Source organism: Amphiprion ocellaris, chromosome 3, assembly GCF_022539595.1.
Source record: "Amphiprion ocellaris isolate individual 3 ecotype Okinawa chromosome 3, ASM2253959v1, whole genome shotgun sequence".
Lineage (NCBI taxonomy): Eukaryota > Metazoa > Chordata > Actinopteri > Pomacentridae > Amphiprion > Amphiprion ocellaris.
Window position 1 is genome coordinate 38,106,696 of NC_072768.1, and position 18,944 is coordinate 38,125,639.

At 36.6% G+C, this 18,944-nt stretch overlaps 1 protein-coding gene across 2 annotated transcripts in view; it reads right to left on the reverse strand.

Annotated features, from left to right (window-relative positions):
- Window positions 1-2,668: 2,668 nt before the first annotated feature.
- spire2 (spire-type actin nucleation factor 2) overlaps window positions 2,669-18,944 on the reverse strand; it is a 41,470-nt gene continuing 25,194 nt past the window's right edge. Inside the window, exons 9-16 of one of the 2 annotated variants that reach the window (XR_008601206.1) lie at window positions 17,288-17,504; window positions 11,554-11,681; window positions 10,824-10,961; window positions 10,624-10,691; window positions 8,361-8,388; window positions 7,317-7,341; window positions 7,045-7,142; window positions 3,608-3,748 (exon numbers count right to left, since the gene is read on the reverse strand). Coding sequence is in view for 1 of the 2 variants with exons in the window: in XM_055009320.1 (XP_054865295.1) it covers window positions 3,409-3,748; window positions 7,045-7,142; window positions 8,361-8,388; window positions 10,624-10,691; window positions 10,824-10,961; window positions 11,554-11,681; window positions 17,288-17,504 (1,017 nt within the window). In the remaining variant the exon portion in view is untranslated. Of the gene's footprint in view, window positions 3,749-7,044; window positions 7,143-7,316; window positions 7,342-8,360; window positions 8,389-10,623; window positions 10,692-10,823; window positions 10,962-11,553; window positions 11,682-17,287; window positions 17,505-18,944 lie in introns of both variants that reach the window. The other variant, XM_055009320.1, reaches the window with a different exon arrangement.

The following is an 18,944-nucleotide window of genomic DNA, read 5'->3' on the forward strand; positions in this document are numbered from 1 at the left end:
TATGCATTAGGAATGGGATGTCACTTAGGTTCATATGCCAGTCAAGGCAGGTGAGTGAATACTTTTGGTAATATAGTGTATCTTCACAGCCACAGCTAATGTTTAACCCTCCTGTTGTCATTTAAGGGCACCGAAAAATATTGTTTCCTTGTCTGAAAAAAATCCAAAAATTCAGCAAAACAATTCCCCAAATTTCTGAAAATTTGCAAAACCTTCAGGAAGAAAATTCCCTTATAAGTTTTATTTTTTTAAAAAGCCCCCAAATTTGGCAAGAAAATTCTTGTAAATATTTTTTTAAAAATGAACGAAAATCTTCCAAAAAAAAATCCTAAAATTATCTAAAGTGATTGCATATATATCAGTAAAAGTTCTAATATTTTCTTTAAAAACATTCACAGAATTTTGTGAATGTTCTTAAGAAACATTTTTAACATTTCTTTTTTTCCACCAAAAAATGTTCAAAATTTCCCCAAAATGTTCAAAATGTGGACATCAGAAGTTTCACTGTGAAAATACATATTTTTTCCACATTTTCAAACTTTAAAATGGGTCAATTTTGACGACACGAGGTTGAATTCAGTCTCACGTAGTCTCTCCCTTACTTTTGTGTCTTTAATTCCGATCACAATTTGGTCACGGATCATTGAATCTTGGACTCCAAAGCTGCAGGTTTCAGCTTTCAACTTTAAATCTGTGAGAAAGGCATCAAAACTTTTGAAACTCATACCTCTCAAATATTTTGTTCTTTTTTGGTGAACAGTGTTCATCAAACTTGTGGATGATTGTATCAGACTTGTCCTTATCTCTGTCAGCATACACAAACATGTTGTGTACCTCTAGTGCCTGTGTGTGACATAAAACTGAACTACGTTGGATGAATAAAATGGATAAAATAAATCATGTTTCACCAGTAGCATTTACAGCAGCAACAAATCAGCCTCATCAGCCTCATCAGCCTCATCAGTCTCATCAGCCTCATCAGTCTCATCAGCCTCATCGGTCTCATCGGTCTCATCGGCCTCATCAGCCTCATCAGTCTCATCAGCCTCATCAGTCTCATCAGTCTCATCAGTCTCATCAGCCTCATCAGTCTCATCAGCCTCATCAGTCTCATCAGTCTCATCAGTCTCATCAGCCTCATCAGTCTCATCAGTCTCATCAGTCTCATCAGCCTCATCAGTCTCATCAGTCTCATCAGTCTCATCAGTCTCATCAGTCTCATCAGTCTCATCAGCCTCATCAGTCTCATCAGTCTCATCAGTCTCATCAGCCTCATCAGTCTCATCAGTCTCATCAGCAGAACTCTGGGCGGCTGTGGCTCAGCACACCTGTTCCCCATCCTCTGCAATAAAAGCTGGTTCCACACTCCACACCCTGCCAGATTGTAGCTTCAGCTTCATGCTTTCTGCTGGCTGCACTGCCTGGTTCTGCCCGACCGCTTGCTGGACCGTCTGACCCTCCGGCTCCCTGGTTCTGCCCAGCTTCTCACAGGACCCTTAGACCCCCATCCCTTCCCTGACAGTGAGTTTAGTTTACTTCCCTTCTTGGTTTTTCCTTTAGTCCAGGTTTATTGTTTATTTAGTGGTTTGTAGTTGGTACTCCTTCCTCTCATCTTAGTTCGGTCTTGTTTTGTTATCTATTTGTGAAATAAATCCCTTTGAATCCTAACTGTTCTGTCTAGTCTGTGCACTTTCGGTTCTCACCTGTGCCCTGACAGTTTTTGATTTAAGGTCCCCATTTTAAACCCATTGTTTGTCGATTTTGAAAAACAACATGCCTTTTGAGTATCCCAGCAGGTTTTGTGGTTTAAAAGGACAAATTAGTAGAATTTTTTTTGTATTTTACAGAATCTGGTTAATGCAGATGTTGTATTTTTGGTGATTTTTTTTGTGTGTTTTTAATTAAATATCATAATTTTACGCTAATTTTTCATTACATTGATGGTTGATTTTTAAAGACAAGATGCCTTTTTTCAGGTTTTAGGTTTCACAGATCAAATTGAGCAGAAATTTTATTTTTTTTACACATTCCACTTAATGTAGATGTATTTTTGGCAATTGTGTTTTTTTGTTTTTTTGTTTTTTTTTTAAACAAATAATCACAAAGTTATGTTTCTATTTGGTTAACTGTCCAGGCAGAAACCTGAGAACTGCTGAAAATCTGATGATTCTTTCTGGTTTTACAGTTTTTGGCTCTGATAAAAAAAAATCTTCTGGCAGGTTTTTGGGCTTAGAATTTAAATAATGCAATTTTTTTTTTTTTTTTTTTTTTTTAAGCAAATCTGGTTCAGGCAGATGTTGTATTTTTGCCATTTTTTTCAGTTTTAGATGAAATATCTCAATTTTAAGCTAGTTTTCCATAAATTGTTGGTGGATTTTCAGGGGTTTTGGGGTTCAGAGGTTAAATGAAAGCCCAAAATGAGATTAAAAAAATAACAAAAATGAGGCATAAAATGAGACAAATTTGACACAAAATGACCAAAACAATTCACAAAAAGACAAAAATGAGACATAAAATTAGACAAATTAGACACAAAACAACACAAATGACACACAACATGACATAAAGGAGGCAAAACAATTCACAAAAAGACCAAAATAAGACACAAACATGTAATAGTTGTGCTGCAGCCTCCCAGCCGGCAGTAAAACTCAGACTCGGGTTGTGGTCGTGTCTGTCATCAGGTTTTATTGCAGCTGAGGTTTACTTAGTGTTTACAAAACCAGAGCAGATTGCAGAAGCGTCCGTGGGGAGAGTGACAGAGGCGGGGTTTGGTCTGCTTGCTTCACGTCGGTTTAAAGGTGCAGCTTCACCCGTTTACATTCACAGTGTCGCCGCCGCCGTCAGACCTCGTCCAGCCGGACTTCATGAGCACAGGATGGCAGGAAAGATTCCTCGTTAAGCAGCAGCAGCAGCAGCAGCAGCAGCAGCTACTCGTTACAAATCCCTTTTTTTATTTTAGGATGATTGAAAATAAACGCCGTGTACAAGCTTTTACGATTCTCTAAGTTACATTCATGACAAAAACAAGGCAACCACAGGGAGCTAAAATGCTAACGGCTCTATGCTACCTCCGGCTGATCTGAGGGCGGAGTCATGCTGCGGATGAAACAGCGTCGGGCCTCCATGAGGGTGAGACGTGGGAGAAGATGATGGGTGAGGATGAGGAGGAAGATGAGGAGGTGCTGAGATTCTGGCTGGAAAGGGTTCAGAAAACAGTTTTTATATGAGAGCGTAACTTTTAAACGACCCAGCAGCGTTCGGAGAAGCACCCTTCACTCGTTTAGAACCACTCTGCTGTGCATGAACCCATTAAAGAACCCTTAAAGAACTCTTAAAGAACCCTAGAGGACGCTTAGAGGACCGTACTGTTCCTGTGGAAGAGTGCACAGTGTGTCAGATAAAGTGTCATTGGTCGCTGATGCTCTCGGCGTGGTGAGGTGGAGGGAAGGCCTCGAGGTTGGCCTGACGCTGCAGCTGAGGCCTCTGAGGAGCAGCAGAACCAGGACCAGTAGAACCAGCAGAACCAGTAGAACCAGTAGAACCAGCAGAACCAGTAGCAGCAGCAGCGGGTCGGGCCTCCCTCTTGGGCGTGTTGTTCAGGATGTCCAGGCTGCGGCGGCTCGATGAAATCACGTCGGCCACGAACTTGGTGCACTCGGCGCAGACGTCTCTGAGCGTGCAGCCGTGAGCGTACAGGTGAGGAAACTCCTCCTCCACCGAGCGGCGAGACAAACTACGCAGAGACCTGCAGAGGAAACACAAGGAATCTACTTTAAAACAGAACTGCAGCAAAAGCAGGACGTTAGCGCTGAAGCTAACCCGCTGGTAGAGCTGCCTTTACTGAACAAGATGCTTATTGTTTCTATTGTGTTTGTGTGACAAAAAGAGACGCAAAGTGAGATAAGTGAGACACAAAACAATGAAAACAAGACAAAACGCAAAACAATTCACAAAAAGACAAAAATGAGACAAAATGACAAAACGGAACAAAAAATGACAAAAATGAGGCATGAAACAAGACACAAAACAATACAAATGAAACACAAAATGACATAAAGGAGACAAAACAATTCACAAAATTCACACAAATGACACATAAAACAACAAAAATGACACAAAACAACAAAAATATGACACAACATGACAAAATGGGACGCAAAAAAACAGAATCAAGACACAAAATGACAAAAATGAGACAAAATTTGACAACTTAGACACAAAACGATACGAACGACACACAAAATGACATAAAGGAGACAAAGCAATTTACAAAAAGGCAAATGATTCACAAAATGATACAAATGACACACAAAATAATACAAAGGAGACAAAATAATTCACAAAAATGACACAAAACAACAAAAACAAGACACAAAATGATCAAATGAGACACAAAATCAAAAAATATTCACAAAAAGACAAAAATGTAACACAACTAATTTTTTTGTCTTGTTTTGTCATTCAGTGCCACGTTTTTGTCATGTTGTGCCATGTTTTTGTTGTTTTATATCTCATGTTGTCTTTCTGTGAATGATTTTTGTCATTTGTGTTTTGCTTTGGTCGTTTTGTGTCTAATTTATGTCGTTTTGCGTTTATGCCTCGTTTTTTTGTCTCATTTTGTCTTTTTTTGAATCATTTCTGCTGTTTTGTGTCTAATTTGTCACATTTTTTGTCTCATTTTATCATTTTGTGTCATGTTTTTGTTGTTTTGTATCTTATTTTTGTCATTTTGTGTCTAATTTGTCTAATTTTGTTTCTCATTTATGTCATTTTGCATCTCATTTTTGCAGTTTTGTGACTTGGTTTTGTCATTTTGTTTGTCATTTGTGTCTTTGTCAATCATTTTTGTTGTTTTGTGTGTAAATGCAGCTGCTTAAACGTGATTTTTCTGTTTTTTTTCCTCCCATATAACATTAAACTGAATATCTATACTTTTACTTTCACTATTTTCTCTGTTGACATGTTTTCAGTGGTTTTTGACTTTTTTTTTTGGCAAGTTCTTTCTTTTAGCTCTTATTTTGTTTCTGCCTGACTGACTTTGGTCATTTTTAACTCGATCTGAGACTTTTCGCTCTTTAAAAACATTAAAACTAGCTGTTAATTAACGTAATAACTGACAGATTATCTACTAACTGATGCAGCTCGTGTTAAAACGTCAAAGATTAGCTGCACTTTTCTGGGTCAAAAAACCTGGAACGAGTCTAAATTTTTTCATACAACATCAGCTCTGTCATTTCTGTTTGTCCTCAACATGTTTGTTGTGAGAACAGAAGTGATTAATTTCAGGAAAAGACAAACAGATCAGCGGAACATCTGGAGAACCGCAGCCTCTCCTGATCTTCCGGAGCTCATTAGAAGTGCTGGTTGGACCCTGGCGGAGCAGATTAAGGTCAGATCCTGTGGTGAAAATAGCGCTCGCTGCCATGAATCCAGTGTCTGTGGCGTCGCACAGCAGGTCTGGGTGCAGGATGTTAGCGACAGCTGGCTAATTATTGCATAACGGCTGCTTAGAGGCTGGAAGAGGCTGCTTATGTAAGGCGGGGCGGCGGTGGTGATTGGATTGAGGAAGGCGACCTGTGATTGGTGGGTTTGGAGGAGGTTAGCAGTCACAGACTTAAATAGACTTAACCTGCGTTCTTAACCCTCTTTCCATCTGCTGCTGACCAACAGGAAGCTGCTCGCCTCCGCTGGACCCTGGAAAATAAAAGCCTCTGCAGCTGTTTTCATCCTCACACTGATGGGAGTTAATTAGAAAAAACTCGTTAGCTTCAATAAACGGTCAGAAATAGAGGAAATAAAGTTCTGAGACGTCAATGATCAGCATTTGAAGGAGTCCCTGTGTAACTGATGAACATGAGAATATGAGATTTACTGTTTAATACTGGAATTATAATAATATACTGTATTTAATAACTGCAAATGTAGTTTATGTCTGTTTTTGTGTCTAATTTAGCTAATTTTTTGTCTCATTTGTGTCATTTTGGGAATCATTTTTGTTGTTTTCTGTCTAATTTGTCTAATTTTGTCTTGTTTTTGTCATTTCGAATCTTGTTTTTGTTGTTTTATGTCTCATTTGTGTCTTTTTTTGTCTCGTTTTGGTTATTTTGTGTCTCATTTGTCTCATTTTGTGTCTTGTTTTTGTTGTTTTGTGTCTTGTTTTTGTCTTTTTTGTGAATTGTTTTTGTCATTTTGTCTTGCTTTTGCTTTTGTGTCTCGTTTTGATTATTTGGTATCTTGCTTGTGTCTTTTTGTGAATCGTTTTTGTCATTTTGTATCTAATTTGTCTAATTTTGTTTCTCGTTTATATTGTTTTGTGTCTAATTTGTCTCATTTTATTTCTCATTTTTGTTATTTTTTTGTCTCGTTTTGTCATTTTGTGTCTCATTAGTATTGTTTTGTGTCTAATTTGTCTCATTTTATGTCTCGTTTTGTCATGTTGTGTCAAGTTTTTGTTGTTTTGCGTCTCATCTGTCTCACTTTGTTTCTCGTTTATGTCGTTTTGTGTATAATTTGTCTCATTTTATGTCTCATTTTTGTTGCTATGTCTCTTTTTGTCATTTTGTGTCTCATTTGTGTCTTTTTGTGAACCATTTATGTTATTTTGTGTGTAATTTGTCTCATTTTGTGTCTTGGTTTTGTTGCTTTGCGTCTTGTTTTTGCCTTTTTTGTGAATTGTTTTAGTCATTTTGTCTTGTTTTTGTTGTTTTGTGTCCCGTTTTTGGTGTTTTATATGGTATTTTTGTCATTTTGTGTCGAGTTTTGGTCATTTTGTGGCTCATTTGAGTCTCATTTTTTTAATATCACATTCGTGAGTAAATGATCTGTGCATCTAAAGGAAAAACATATTTGGAGAGTTTGATGAGTTGCTCTCAGTGAACATTTAGTCTTTTAGTGCATTATTATTATTTTATATCACTTAGTGTTCAGTCTGATCTCATGTCAGTTAGCAATAAAGTGACCTTGGAAGTCTGAATAACAGAATTCTGCCACTTTAACAGACTGATGAAGCAGCAATGTTGCATATCTAATGTCTGAACTCACTTATAAACTTGGCTTTTGTGTCCGTGGCTCTTTGGGGTGCTGTGGAAGCCGACAGTGTAGACGGGGATATGGGCCATCTTCTTAGAGGGAATCTTCATCTGGAGCCCGAACGACAAGAACACAGTCAGAAACAAGAACCAAACTATGTTCTCAAGAATTTATAGACTCTGGATGAATCACACAGACATGAAGCAACGTAAAACAAAATCACACAACACCAAAAAACGACCACAATAACGAGTCACAGCACAAAACGTAGAATCCAAACCTACAGAACCAAACATCCAACAGCCGGAACTGAAGCAACGAATGAAAACCAGCAAAAGAAACACAAGAATCAACATCAACAGAAAAATAAAGCAGCCTGGAATAATAATGACTTAATAAGAGCTGCAGTATTCTGGTTAAATCCTTCATTATTTTACACTTTTCTATTTAATAACTTCACAGAAACATGATTAATAACATAGATTAAACACATTTAGACGTAAAAATTACATAGTTCATTATAATGTCGATCATTAAACACACAATTTCTGTAAAAATAAGTAGTTTGAACTTAATTTTCTACTAAAAACACAAATGAAAAAGCTCAAAATTCTACATTTACTTGTTTTCAATACTTCTTAACAACAACTAAATCAAATTTCAAGTGAAATTTTAACGCAAACCTGGTTCACTCAGCTGTAATCAAATAGAAATAATGCTGAAACATATTTTTGTTAATTACAAATAAACACTATAAACTTCTAATTTCACGAAAAACTCACAGAATCATAGTTAGAAAGAAGACGCCAAATAATTCTATTAAACTGTCTGGAGCCAAATTTGCTTAATTCATGAATTTCTGTGTAAATAAAATATGTAAAATGCAAACATTTAGGGGAACATAAGCATTTTATTGGCACATATTCAGGGTGAAAACTGCTTCTCTTTTTGCTATGATAAGAAATGTGTTTTTGGCGGTGTAATAAAGTGTTTACTCTGGTTTAAATGTCTTAAATATGTACTTTTGTTAATTACAAAATGGGAAGCTTACTCTCTAATTTTATGTATTTGCTGCTTATAATTTGCTGACAATTTTAAGAACTGAGTATGTATGAAACAGTTAAAATGGAAAATCAATGTGTTTATTTTGCAATAATACCTTTAATTAACTGAAATAGACCTATTAAAATAGATAAACAATGATGGAACAGAATAATTTTAAACATTAATCCAATAAAAGTAATGGTGTAAAAGCTATATAAAGTGAGATCAGGCTAAAAAGCTGAAAACAAAGTAAATAATCACAGAATGATTAGATTTAAAGTTACCTTTGCACTGCAGGATCCACAAACTGATCTGGAAACAAAACAAAAACTCATTCATACGCCTATAAAGGTGAACGTTAAATACACACTTTCTTATTAAGCTTAAAGGGGAAAGTGCTTTCTAAAAGATTTCATAATGTGCGGATACAGAAATTGTTCAAGTCTATTTTAATGGTAAATATTTTCATCAGCCTTAATAATAATATTTAAAACCTAAATAATTTTCTACGTGTTTATATTCATGTCATAGTCGGACTTTGCTCTCAGGACCCCCGCTCTCTGCTCAGGCTGCTTGGTTCCTTCCAGCTCTGTAGTAACCATGGCAACAGCGTCTGTAGCATTGTTGCTAATTGTGGAGCAAACAGCGTGAAACCAGGTTGACTTTAATGCGTCTGTAAATCACAGAGAACTTCAGAATTTCACTGCTTTAAACGACTTTAGCATCAGTGGTTAACTCACTGGTAAGCTAACATCAGTGCTAGCTTGTTGTCTTAAGCTATTACTAGCAGCTAAGTTATTGTTTTTGTCAAAAAACTGAACAATTCTGCACTGAAACAAGTCTGAGAAAACAGTAAACAGACGAGAGCTTTAAAAAGAATAAAGAGCTAAATTGTGTCAATAAAAACTGTATTTACTCTAATTATTCCACACGGTTAGCTAGCTAACCTGCTGCTAACCCCTCACAAGAAGACTTTTCATGATAAATATTTAAAAACACTGACATTTTGTGTGTCTTTGTCTCTTTTGTGACATTTAATATTTCATTTGTCTTGTTTTTGTTGTTTTGTGTGTCATTTTTGTTGTTACACCATCAGTGGCTAACGATAAGCTGACATTAGTGTTCGCTTGTCATCTTTAGCCATTATTAGCAGCTAATTTATTGTTTTTGTCAAAAAAACTGAACAATTGTGTACACATCTAACAAAACAGTAAACAGACAAGAGGAGATTTTAACAAACAATAAGTAGTTAATTTTGTCAATAAAAACTGTACTTACTCTAATTAATCCACACTGTTAGCTAGCTAACCAGCTGCTAACCCCTCACAAGAAGACTTTTCATAATAAATATTTTAAAACATACAAATTTTGTGTGTTTTTGTCTACTTTGTGACATTTTATATTTTATTTGTCTTAGTTGTTTTGTGTGTCATTTTTGTTGTTATACCATCAGTGGCTAATGACAAGCTAACATTAGTGTTTGCTTGTCATCTTTAGCCATTATTAGCAGCTAAATTATTGTTTTTGTCAAAAAATTTAACCATGCCGCACTGAAACAAGTCTGATGAAAGAGTAAATAGACAAAAGGAGATTTTAACAAAGAATGAGTAGTTAAATTTTGTTAATAAAAACTGAAACACTGTTGGCTAGCTGCCCTGCTGCTAACCCCTGAAAAGAAGATTTTTTCATAATAAATATTTAAAAACACACAAATTGTGTGTCTTTTGTCTCCTTTGTAGTATTTAATATTCTATTTGTCTTATTTGTTGTTTTGTGAGTCATTTTTGTTGTTTTGTCTCAGAATTTAACAGTTTAAATGAGTTTAGCATCAGTGGTTAACAACAAGCTAACATTAGTGTTAGCTTGTTGTCTTTAGGTATTATTAGCAGCTAAGTTATTGTTTTTGTCAAAGAATTTAACAATTCATCACTGAAACAAGTCTGACAAAACACTAAACAGACAAGAGGAGATTTTAACAAAGAACAAAGAGATACATTTTGTTAATAAAAACTGAAGCTAACCAGCTGCTAACCCCTGAAGAGAAGACTTTTCACTATAAATCTTTGGTAAATATGTTGATATGACTTTTTTTGCTGAACCAAATTTGCTTATATCAACATATTTGATAAATAAATTCCTTCATTGGACACTCAGCTGGCTTTTTATAGTCTGGAGCTGCTTTTCTTCCTTAAAAAAACATTCAGTCACTGTCAGTTAGCTTGTAGTCCCCATCTTGAGTGGTATCTTCCCTCCAACAGCTAGCAGCTAACAGCTAGCAGCTAAGAGGACAGAGAAGGAATAGATGCAGTTACGTGTCATTATTTTTATATTTATAGAAATTTACAGAAACTGCTTAAATATTTATACTAAAATATAAAAATATGATTGGTGCTGGGTCAAACCTTCAGCATCATCTAGAATATTCATCAGATTCCTAACATCCCGGCAGGCAGGGAACGTTCCCCAACATTAGCTAACGTTACCTACAAGTTCTAATAAAAATATTGCTTTATAGTTCTAAAGTGAGGTTCTGGTTCTATTTGGTACCTTTTGCACAGTAAGCAGGTGGACGGCCACGAGAACAGAGGAAACTTGACTCTACAGCAGCAGCAAACCTGCAGGAAACAGATTCAAAGTTACTGAGAACAGAAACAGAACCAGCTCTGAGCTTCTTCTCAGGTTCTCCTGAGGTTCTCCTGAGGTTCTCCTGAGCTTCCCCTGAGGTTCCCCTGAGGTTCTCCTGGTACCTTTCCTTTCTTCAGGTTGTTGTAGAGCTCTTTGCTCTGGAGGAACTTCTCCATCTCCGCTTTGACCAGAACCCGTCGCACATTGATGACCTCATCAACCGTCAGGGCCAGACTCTCCACGGGATGACTGAACTCCTCCTGGACAGAGGAGGAGGAGGAAGAGGAGGAGGAGGAAGAGGAGGAGATATAGGAGGAGAAGAAACAAGGGAAGAGGAAGAAGAAAAAATGAGAAGAAGAAGAGAGGAAACTTCATCAGTCGACTTTTTATGTTATTGAACATGAAAACCTAAAAATCGTAGAGGATTTAAACTCTGACATTAAGAGATGAAACTAGACGGGATGAATATTTTTAATCCTCTGATCGCTGATGATCTGTTGGTGGAGCTCAGAACTTTAAATATTTAACAGCTTCTGGTGCAAACTGTTCATTTTTGCCAAATCTTTTAAAAGAGACGTAGAAAAAAAGGTTATTTTTAGCTTTGAAATGGTTCATTTTCTAATTAGAGAGTTAAAAATCTGAAGGTTTATTTCAATTTCTGGTGGATAAATTCTATAATATTGTAGTTTTTATAAAAGAAAACGTGTCTTTTAAACTGTGTGGTGAGTTTTAGGTTCAGTTTTAACTTGTTTATTTCAGCTATGAACTAATTTTCTGTATTTTATTTTACTTATTTCTGAGGTTTATTTTCAGAGGAAACCTCTAACCAGGAGACTTTAATCTTCCTCTCACCATCCACTGATGCTCGTCTCCGGTCCTGGATCCGGCCGTGGCCTCCGGTCCTTCGCTGGTTTCGTCCACGGAGCTCAGAGAGAGTCGAGCCGGAGAAGGAGGAACCCAGCCATGGACAGGGAAGGAGGCTGAGGAGGTAGCAGGTCCATGAATTAGACATCAGCCTCTTTCACTGAGCTCACACCATGATTTATTAATCTGCTGTGGGTGAGTCGGAGGTCCGCTCAGCCTCGTAGAAGGAATGGAAGCGGCTCTAATGAGAGAAAACACCGTCAGACGCTGCTTCTAATTAAAGTTAACGAGCAAAACTGCAAAACAATCAATGTTCTTTCAACTAATGAGCCACTTTTCTACTAATCCTACCAAAACCTTTCATTTTTTATTGAAATTTGAACATCTTTATGCAGCTTTTTGTTTCTTTTTGGACTTTTTTAGGCTAGATAAAGTTTATTTTCTTTGCAAAACAATTAATGAAAACGGCTAAAGCGAACACATAAAACATCAGGGGAAGTAAATATATTTAACGCAAATATTCCAGATACACAAATTACGCAAATTCCTTTGTTCCCAAAATCTCCACAATGGCTCATTTTTGGCACATTTTTAAAGGAGACATGTAGAATAAATTCAACTGAGTCATTCTGAATAACTTTCATGCCATTTTGAACATTTTTTAAATGAATTATGTCCATTTTTTTAAATGTTTTATCAATTTAGACACATTTTGAGAATTTTTGGGCTGATCTTCATTTAATTTGGACGACTTTCATGTCATTTTGACAAAGTTTTGTTGGATAAAAAATACATTTGAATTCTGTTACAAGCTGCAGTCAAACGAATTATACATCCATCCAGTTGTCACAACCAGATTTTGAGTAATTTTCAAGACATTTTAGAAATTTTGGACAACTTCCATGTCAGTTTGTGAAGATTTTTGTTATTCTGGACAAATTTTTGAGAATTTTAGGACAATTTTCTTTTAACTTGGACGACTATAACGTCATTGTGACTAACTTTTGATAGATAAAAAACACACAAACTTGAAATTTGTTTCACCAGAACCTATTTTATGGCACTTTTGGTCGATAATATCAGCAAATGACAACAAACTGACAGCAAAGTTAAGTAGCCACTGTTAATAACCGCAAATTTTTCTGTCCGTTTTTCAGTTAAATTTTCTGCAGAATCTGCTGCAAATGGCTTATTTTCGGCACATTTTTAAAGGAGACGCAGAATAAAGTGATTTTCATGAAAGATCAGGATGTTTTGCATAAAATTTGAGACATAAATGCAGAAATATAAATGAAAAAGTAGGTAGGACTTCTTATAAAAAGCCAGCGTTTCCTCATTTTGTCACATTAGTTTGTCGTCTTTTTACAGCAGTAGGTGGTCTGGAATCCGAGCAGCTGTGGTTCTGGAAGTATTTTGCTAATTAACTGTCATTTTACAATCTGTCATCATGTGGAATTATTGTGTGTTTTATTGCGTTATTGTTCTGGGGATGAGATTTAGTTGGAAGAGCAGAACACTGCATCATTATCAGCCTGTATTTTGTTATATTTACACAACTGGTGCCATTAAAAGTAGCTGAATTATCTGTTAGCATGCCCTGCTTGCAGCAAACCCAGATATGTGCAGATACATGTGACCTGGGATAAACGTTAAAATTGTGAAGATTCTCAATGGAGTTCTGAAGCAGCTCTATTCCAAGCAGACTTACAGACTTTCTGTGTTTACACAAACTTCATTTGTAATTTTTAAAAAGTTTTAAATCTTGTTCATCACCACAGAAATATTTTACAATCAGTAACTCCCTTTGTGATGATAATTCCATCCAAAAAGGGCTTAAAATTTTTTATTATTTGCCTCTTTAGACTCAAAAACTGCCATAAGAACTTTGACAAATATGGAAAACATCCACTGTAAGGTGTTCTTTGCAAGGTTTTTCTTGCATTGACGAATTTTTGCACCAGTTTTGTGAATTTTAGGCTTAATTTAGTCAATCATAATGGACAGTTTTGTTCATTAATGGTCAAAAATAGCAGGAAAATGCAAATTCCTGTTAGGTAAGACAACACAGACTCATTTTGCAGGGGATTTTTTCAATGAAAATGCAAACTGCTTTTTGCTTTGTGTCTAGATTTAGATGTTTTGCGACTCGTTTTTCTTGTTTTTGTGTCTGGTTTTTCTTATTTTCTGCTCATCTCATTTGTGTGATTTTTTTCTTATTTTTCTTGTTTTGTGCATCCTTTTTTAGCTTTGTGTCTAGATTTAGATGTTTTGTGTCTTGTTTTGTGTCGTTTTTGTGGTTTAGTGTGAAGTTTTATGGTTTTTATGTGTCTTTGGGATAATTTTTTCTGCTCATCTTTGTAATTTTTTGTCTCCCTTCTGTCATTTTGCATCAGTTTTGTGTTATTTTGTGAGTCTTTGGGATATTTTTTCCCTCATTTTGCTAATTTTGTTTGTGGTTTTTATCATTTTGCATCACTCTTTTTCTGTTTTGTGTCTGGTTTTTGGCATTTCGTGTCTCATTTGTGTGATTTATGGCTGTCATTTTTCTTGTTCTGTGTCTAGATTTAAACACTTTGTGTCTCGTTTTTCTTGTTTTCTGTCGTTTTTCTCATTTGGTGTGAAGTTTTAATCATTTTTAGGTCTGTTTGGTCCAGTTTTAGTCTGTTTTTGACATGAAAACTGATCTGGTTGGTCATTTTGTGACTCGTTTTTTGGTTGTTTTTCAGTTTTTTCTTGTTTTCTGCTCATCTTGGTCATTCTTTGTCCAACTTTTGTCAGTTTGCATCAGTTTTGTGTTTTTTTTTGTGTCTTTGGGACATTTTTTTCTCATTTTGCTGTTGTTTGTGGTTTTTGTTATTTTGCATCGCTCTTTTTCTGTTTTGTCTCTGGTTTTTGGCATTTCGTGCCTCATTTGTGTGATTTTTGTCTGTCATTTTTCTTTTTCTGTGTCTAGATTTAGACATTTTGTGTCTCGTTCTTTGTCATTTTTCTTTGTCTCCCTTCTGTCATTTTGCATCAGTTTTGTGTTGATTTGTGAGTCTTTGGGACATTTTTTACTCATTGTGCTCATTTTGTTTGGCGTTTTTGTCATCTGTGCATCACAAATCTCTTTATTTTATGTTTGTAAATGGAAGCCATCTCTAATGGAGAATAAACATCATGCCCATCTGGAGGCTCGGTGGAGGCCGTAGCGCCTCCTGCTGGCAGGTGTGAGCGCTGCACGGTGATCTAATGCAGCCCAGAGGATCATTTTCCAGACGATTATCTGTGGATGGGAGCTGCTAATGCACCAGTCGTCCCTCAGAGCTCTCAGCTCATCAGCTCCTCCTTTATCAGCACATCTTCAGATCTGATTAGGATCCATCAGCGTCCATGAAGCTTCTGTCAGCAGCTGCAGCTCTGATTTCAGCACTAATTTAATGAGGTCAGAGCAGCGACATCCAGTCTCCACTGATCGTTGTTGCCCTGAAGGCTGGAAACGGAACCAGAGGTTCTGTTGTTGGTTTTTGTCCTGATGCTGTTGTTACTGAGCAGCTGGAAACTTTAAAAGGCCGATAGAAGCTGCTGCATCGATGAGCTGAGTGACAGATTTCAGGATTTTAAACGAGGAAAACTCCTCCCTGACCTCCATAGAACCATTTCATTCTTCATCTCCACTAACTTTATCAATGACCAGAGTTCTACCTTCATCCTGGGAATATTTCCAGAGTTCCATAGAGGTGGGTCCAGATTTATCACTTTTTAATGGACTTTTTCCATCATTTCTGAGCCTCAGAACTTCATCAGTCCAGCAGATAGAACCATGACATTTAGGAGGAGAAACACACCTGAGTTCTGGTAAAAACTGACACCAGATCAGTTTTACATCCATCCAGGTGTCACAATCTAAAGAAACTGAACAATTTGTGAGTCATTTTTGAAAGATTTTTGTCATCCTGGACAAATTTTGAGGAAATTTAGGACAATTTTCATTTATTTCGTACAACTTTGTTATTTTGACTAAGTTTTGATGGACAAAAAAATAAATTTGCGTTCTTTTAAAAGCTGCAGGCAGATTCATTTTACATCCAGTCCAGTTGTCACAACTAGATTTTGAGTCATTTTAGTAATTTTGGACAACTTTTAAATCATTTTGAATAATTTGTGAGTAATTTGGTGGGTTTTTGTCACTTTGGGCCAATTTTTGAGAAACATGGGACAATTTTCATTTCATTTTGAGTCATTTTTAACGGATGTAAAACACATTTGAATTCTGTTTAAAACTGCAACCAGAGCAGTTTTACGTCCATCCAGCTGTCACGGTCTAAAAACTAAAAATGTGGACACATTTCAAGACATCTTGGACAAATTTGAGAATTATGGACAACTTTTGTGCAATTTGGTGGGTTTTTGTCACCATTTTCAACAGCTTGGGAGTCATTTTGGGGAAAAATGTTGAAATCTGAGACCTCTTTAATGTAATTTTGAAAACCTTGATGTCATTTCGACCAGTTTTTGATGGATGAAAAACATATTTAAGTTCTGTTAGAAACTGCAACCAGATCAGTTTTACATCCATCCAGGTGTCACAATCTACACACTGAATCTGTTTTCTGTTCATTTCTTTCAAACCAACTTTGAGCATCAGTATTATGGGATGTATCGTAGTTTGAACAGTAAAACTGCAGCAGTTTAATGTCACAGGTAAAATGATCAATGAACAGTTCTGAGACCATCTATTAATGTGCTGATATGAGCTCTGAAAGTTCACCCAGAACTGTTATAACCACTGTGATAAACACAGAAATGCAAAACATCTGCTCCTCCAGGAAATCTTTGCCAGGTTTTTCCTGCATGGAGGAATTTTTGAACCAGTTTTGTTCATTTTAGGTTTCATTTAGTCGATCACAATGGACATTTTTGTTCATTAAATGGTCAGAAATAAAAGGAAAATGCAGATTTCTGTCATTTCTTTCACTGTACTGTGTTTTCTGTCCTATGAAGGTTGATTCTGAGCAGGAAAAGTGTGATTTTCAGAATAACACTGTGTCTCCCTCTATAGGAGGAGGATTAGAACTACATCTGGTCAGAATGAATCATCTTGCAGTTTCCTCAGCAGCAGAGCAGCTCATTTATTCTGTTTCTCTGAGCTGAATATGAAAATGAAACCACTGAGAGGAGCTGCAGCGTTTGTTTGGTTTATTTAGCAGCTTGATGATTGAGACGTTTAAGTGTCTGACTGAAGAAAAACCTGCTGCAGCTCTGATCACAGAGCAGTTTTAGTCTCTTAGAACCTCAAAAACTATTTAAACAGGTTTAAATTAGACGATTTACATCAAAGGGATCATCTTAATCCTTAAACCTTTTTTTTGTTGCAACAGACCGTAGACGGGTAGATTGGTAGATGGTAAAATCTCCAGTTTTCTGAGATTCATCAGTAGACGTTACAGCTTTTAATCTTTTCTAAATGCCTCATATCCATTCATAGATACAACTTTACAACCTCCTGATTACAACTTTCCAAAAAGGAAGAATCTCTCACATTTTAGAGTGAATTTTTTCTTTAAAACTGTAAAACAGAACCGTGACCTTGGAGGAAACCTGCCCACCTTCCTGCTTAGCTCCATTTTATCTGCTGCCCAAACATCTCTGCAGACTGAAAAAGCTCTGATTTCATGTATAAATGCAGCACATGTCAGAGTTTGATAAGTTTTATGAGTTTATCCAGGTTCTTCAGTCCTACCTCTGTAATGAGGTCCGGCTCCGGTCAGAGTTCTGGATCTCGGCCTCTCGCCCCTCAGTCGGACCGTCCCTCCCAGCTGGGTGGACTCGGACAGTGAAGGCAGCATCTCTCCTCGGAGCATGGCCAGGTCGTGTTCGGAGAACGACCGGTCCCTCTTCAGGGGAGTCGGGGAGCTTTCAGTCCTCCTCAGCTCACCGTTATCTGGAGACTCCTCCTCCTGAAGGTGGGAAGAACAAAAAAACTGTAAATAATCTGTGTTTTCTAGCTGATAAAGTTCATGATCAGACGGATTTTTCAGTAGTTTATTAGATGTTAAGATGTGGTTCAGCTCAGGTTTCTCCACTTCATGTGCTTTTAAGTTCCTCCCGTTGGTTCCTGACACATTTCCAGGCAAAAATTAAACACAACACCCTTCTAAAATATCAAAATAACACAGGAAAACTGGTTTGAATTTCAGAAATTCCAAGAAAACTCCAGTGGGATGCAGCCCACATGTGACATAAAAGCCTCAATGTCACAAAAATACTACAAAATTTAAACACTTAAAGGTGCATTTCTGGCTTTTTGTTTCTTTAATTTCATTGTAGTGAAATCTAAAGAGATATTCAACCCTCCTGTTATGTTGCAGGTCAAACTGATCCATTTTAAAGTAAAAAAAAATCTAACACCTCACTTTATTTGCAGATGCTACAATTTACTGATGTTCCCTAAATGCCTCACGTCTTTGTAGATTTTCCAATGTCCCCTAAACTCTTCACATCCATCAGGACATGCTACATTCTTCAATGATGCCAAAATGCCCCACCTCCATCTGTGGATGCTACAATTTACTGATGTTCCCTAAATGCCTCACATCAATCAGGAAGCACTATGATTTTCCAACATTCCCTAAATGCTTCACAACCACAACCTGAACATAAAGAAACTTTATGGAGAGATGAAGCATGAAGAAAGGAAGAATCTCTCACATTTTAGAGTGAATTTTTTCTTTAAAACTGTAAAACAGAACCGTGACCTTGGAGGAAACCTGCCCACCTTCCTGCTTAGCTCCATTTTATCTGCTGCCCACACATCTCTGCAGACTGAAAAGGCTCTGATTTCATGTATAAATGCAGCAGATGTCAGAGTTTGATAAGTTTTATGAGTATATAGTGATGCAATAAAGAGAAATCAGTGATAAAACTCCAACGGTTCAGCCTGAAAAGATGGAAATCTCTGTGATAACTGAAGTCTGACTTGTTTAAACCTCCTTTTGAGGCAGAATCTACTAAAAATAATCTGTATTTTTAACATAAATCAGCGTGTTGCTTATGTTTTGGGACTTTTAGTCATCCTCTAAGCTTCTCAGACGGATTCTAAAGACCACAGACTGTTTATAAATTGGTTGTTTATTAAACTTGCATTCTTTCAAACAGCCAGCAGGGGGCGACTCTTCTGGTCATCTGATTCTATAGAAGTCTATGAGAAAAGTGAGCGGAATTCTCATATCTTCCAAATGCATTAATGCAGGAGGAAGTAGTGCAATACTTTACTAATTTATTTCTTGCAGAATTTGATTTTATTTACTTTGCTTTTGCACAACATCGGTCACGTAATTTTCAGTCAATAATATGACGTTAAACCTTAAATGTGCCTGATTATTAGCAGAAATAACAAG